Raw genomic sequence first — 3,870 nt, 5'->3', positions numbered from 1 at the left:
TTTTTTTTTTTTGCTAGAGTGCGCTTTACACTGTCTTTGACTTTGCATAGAATAAAATGACGAAAAAAAATACATACTAGATCCTAAGTTTAAGTTTGGGTGTCCCTCAACTTTCAGACCCAACAATTTAGATGCTCGACCATTACAACAATGTTAACGTGCTCCATTATGGCCAGTCATATTTTCGCCATTCCACCTATGCCTAAAAATGACGTTTTCTATTTTAGTAGTTTTTTGTCCAAAACTACATCATTTCTTTAGATTAACTACAAGATTCTAACTGGTATTGACAAAATGTGCACATTGATATTGTTGTAATATTCAAGAGTGTAAATTACAAGTTTTCATAGTTAAGGAACCAATTTAGAAGCAACCTCAAATCTAGAGAGTGTAAATTTTACTTTAGCCAAAAAAACCAAAAGAAAAAAAAAACTTAACACTTAAATTATGTTAAGAATTGTCTTAATAATGCTTGAGGGGATGATTTTTTTGCCCTATGCAATGAGTTTAATGAAAGATGATTGGTTTATCATATTACATATAGCACAATCGAAATTCTATTTAGGATTTGGTGCCCTCAGAGCATTGTCAATGCAACAAAATGTGACCTGAAAATAAAATTAAAAAATCATTTGCAAGTGTTGTGCTTATAGGTAGAATCTGAGCATTTATCTTTTTGTGCAGCCGGACTTTTCTGTCAATCATTGGTGGGGTCATTGCTGGAATATTAGGATTCACAAGCTTGACTGGGTTTATCTTCTATTTCCTTGTCATGGCAATCACTTCAGTTGGGCTAATAGCAAAGTCAGGGTTTTCAATCCATTCATACTTTGATAGCTGGAACCGGGTTATATTTGATGGCTTTTTGAGCGGGCTCATGGTATGGCTTTTTATCTAATAGTGCTTGTTAATTTTTTTTTTTCTTTTTTTGGTATAAACTTTCTGATGTGTTACCATAGGGCTTTGCTCTTTCATAGCATTGTTTGTCTAGTTTTTGTTATTTTATTTTAAAAGTCGTTTTTTGTACTTTGCATTGATTCACTCTTATTTTGACATATTCCATCAGTTAAGGGGTTTAGAAAAGTGGTAGGGGGGGCTCAACAGTCAATAGGCATGAATCTTACTTTTCTAAGTGATAGTGTGCAATTTTCTACATGTTTCTGATTTTTAAAGTGATCCAAACCCAGTTAATTTGAAGATTTCTGAAATTATTTGAAATGTTAGCATAATTCCTTCTAGCCCCCTCTAAGCAAATAATATTGTAGGATTTCTTCTATTTGATTGAGTGCTCTATTGTTTTTTTCTCTTTTTGCAAATTCATGTGAATGATGTTAGGCCAAGGAAGCTACTTAAGTTTGGTTATAGTTTAATTGTGTAAAATATCTGCCTTCAATTGTTCTTTGATATAAGTTCATTAAAAAGAGCTTTTCTGTTTTCCATAGCTTGCCTGGTTGGTAGTTGCCCAATACATTTTCTTCCAATGATTTATAGAGAATTTTATTTCTGACTGAAGATTTTTCCTTTTTGGCTGAGAATTGATGAAAAAATGCTTATTATCTTACTGAGATAGCTTGTCTTATTTGTGCTTGGAGCTCAGAAATTTTGATTACAGAAAAAGATTATTTAATAAATGCTAAATTGAAGAGATTAAGAGAATGGCTTCCTTGGGATATGGCCCAAGGAGGGAATAAAATGAAAGCTTACAAAATGGCCATTTATATGTTGATTTATGTTACTTGGGACTTATTCGTGTATAACATATCAACATTACTGTGTAATTCCAAATTTTTATTGTTTTCTTTACATATTCGTCTTTTTTTTCTTTTGCAGTCGTTCGTGCTTTTCTGGACGTATCCTTTCTCATACGCTGAGACAATTACTAGTAATAACATGGTGTTAGTGTTGAGATTATAAATCAGATCATGGACTATCTAATCTTCTCTATGTGAAAATTTTTCTTGTGCTTTCTAGTGTTGCTAGAATTAACAGCCAATTAACAATGTTGGGCTCATAAGGGTGGTGCCAAAGGGCTTTTGAGTAAAATTTCTCTAGCTATTCCAATTTTAAAAGGGATGAAAATCAGATACCTTAGGGAGCTCCCAAGTCATGCTGCTTTACGTTTGGCATAATTATTCTGAAGCTTTTTTCCCCCAGCCACATGTCAATCATGATGGCAGGATATAGTGCTAGAGTGCTGGTATCTACTAAAACAATCCTACAGAAATTTCCTGAAGATCCAAAATTATTAGTTCAAGTCATTTAGTCTTGTTGCTGAATCATTTTTTTGGTTGGTTTATATATATATATATATATATTTCTTACTACTTTCCTTGACATCTGAAGATTTGCTTATGACATGGTTCACATATTCTGATGGATTCATTGCTAATCTTGAACGAAAGCAAAGCCGTGATGTTGCTGCTGCTGCTGCTTGCTGTGATGTATCTGCATACCCCGGGAGTTTGGAAATAGCTTTAATAATTTTGTATCCACTTTTAAAAGATTATGTGGTTTACTTCAGTTTATCTTCCCTATCCCTTCTCCTTTATAATACTTATATGGTTGCAGAGGGTGGGGATGTGTTGGGGAGGTTGACTGTAGCAGACAATCTGATGTGTAGGAAATTTTGTATGAAAGCTGCTCTGTAGGCTGGATCACACTTCAACATTTTCTTTTTTTTAATTCCGTAAGATGTCTTTTGAAAAGAAGAAAATTCTAGAATCACTTAGTGCAATTTGAGATTTGACAATGCCTTGGTGTTCTGCTAAGTCACCTTGGCTATTCAATATTATTGGAGCGACTTTGTGCAACATATCTATTTTTGTTTATTTATTTATAGATATGGGAGAATTTGAATTTATAACTTTAGTTTTATAATAAATATTTTTTAGGAATAATTATACTTTACCCACATGTGGTTTGCCTCTAATTTAACTTGCCTACCCATGGTTTCAATTTTGACACTTTACCCACCTGTGATTCCTTCCATTACTAATATGTAACTCACATCTCCTTCAGCTGTTACTCTAACATATAATATGTCAAAAACAAAAACCTAAACAAATCAAAAAGTCAAGGTTTTTGATTACTTAAGAACTTCTATAAGAACATATGCTCAGAAAAATCAAATATAGGTCAACAACAATAAATATCATATTTTCCTTCTCTATGTGTCTCTTTTTCCTCTCACCAATTCTTCTACAACATTCTCTCTCTCATCTCTTTGCTCTCTCTCTCTTCGATGGTGGAGTTAAGAACATCGGCCACCATAGCGATGGGTTTCATTTTCCTTCGTTCTTGCTTTATTGGTTTCATTTTTTTGTGGTTTTGGTTGTGGGTTCATCTGATTTCCTTCATTCTTGCATCTGTCTCAGTCTCAGCCTCCGTCTTGGCAGTTTGAAGCATATCTAGGAAGAGGGCTGGTAGTGGTTTAAAGAGAATGGAGCTCGATCTCGATCTCCATCTCGGCCAAAATGGAGCTCGATCTCGGCCTCCACCCAGTCCATTGATGATTGCGAAATCTCTCTTCCTCTATCTTTTTTAATCAACAATGGTGGTAGTGGGTTTGGTTACTTTGTTGGCGTGGGTTTGTTGGCTGATCAGTGGGTTTGGTGACTGGTTTAGTGGGTTTGGTGACTGATCGGTGGGGTGGATCTTTGGTTTGGTTGGCGGGGTGGTGGTGGTTTGATTGTGTTGGCTAGTGGTGGTGGGATCTGGGTTTGATTTTGGATTTGATTGTGTTGGTTTGGGTTTAATCCAAGTTTGATTGTGTTTTCCTAGGTTTGTTGTGATTGATTTCTTGATCTGGGTTAGTTTATTTACTAGGTTTATGGGTTTGATTTGCTGAGAATTTGGTGTTGATTATGTTAG

At 34.8% G+C, this 3,870-nt stretch overlaps 1 protein-coding gene across 1 annotated transcript; it reads left to right on the top strand.

Annotated features, from left to right (window-relative positions):
- Positions 1-517: 517 nt before the first annotated feature.
- LOC136065265 (uncharacterized) lies at positions 518-2,812 on the top strand. The gene is made up of 4 exons (XM_065768227.1): positions 518-524; positions 666-880; positions 1,831-1,850; positions 2,344-2,812. Exons 1-4 carry the CDS (start codon positions 518-520, stop codon positions 2,372-2,374), a joined length of 273 nt encoding a protein of 90 aa, XP_065624299.1. The 3' UTR covers positions 2,375-2,812.
- Positions 2,813-3,870: the final 1,058 nt, after the last annotated feature.

This window comes from Quercus suber, unplaced genomic scaffold (genome assembly GCF_002906115.3).
Source record: "Quercus suber isolate HL8 unplaced genomic scaffold, Cork oak 2.0 scaffold_907, whole genome shotgun sequence".
Taxonomy (NCBI): Eukaryota; Viridiplantae; Streptophyta; class Magnoliopsida; order Fagales; family Fagaceae; genus Quercus; species Quercus suber.
Note: the sequence above shows the minus strand (reverse complement) of the source record. Positions and strands in the feature narration are given on the sequence as shown.

Bases quoted from the DNA above. Each gene is read 5' to 3' on its own strand.
- LOC136065265 (XM_065768227.1), top strand. The intron at 881-1,830 runs GTATGGCTTTTT...TTTCTTTTGCAG, and splicing joins GCTTTTTGAGCGGGCTCATG to TCGTTCGTGCTTTTCTGGAC. The intron at 1,851-2,343 runs GTATCCTTTCTC...TGACATCTGAAG, and splicing joins TCGTTCGTGCTTTTCTGGAC to ATTTGCTTATGACATGGTTC.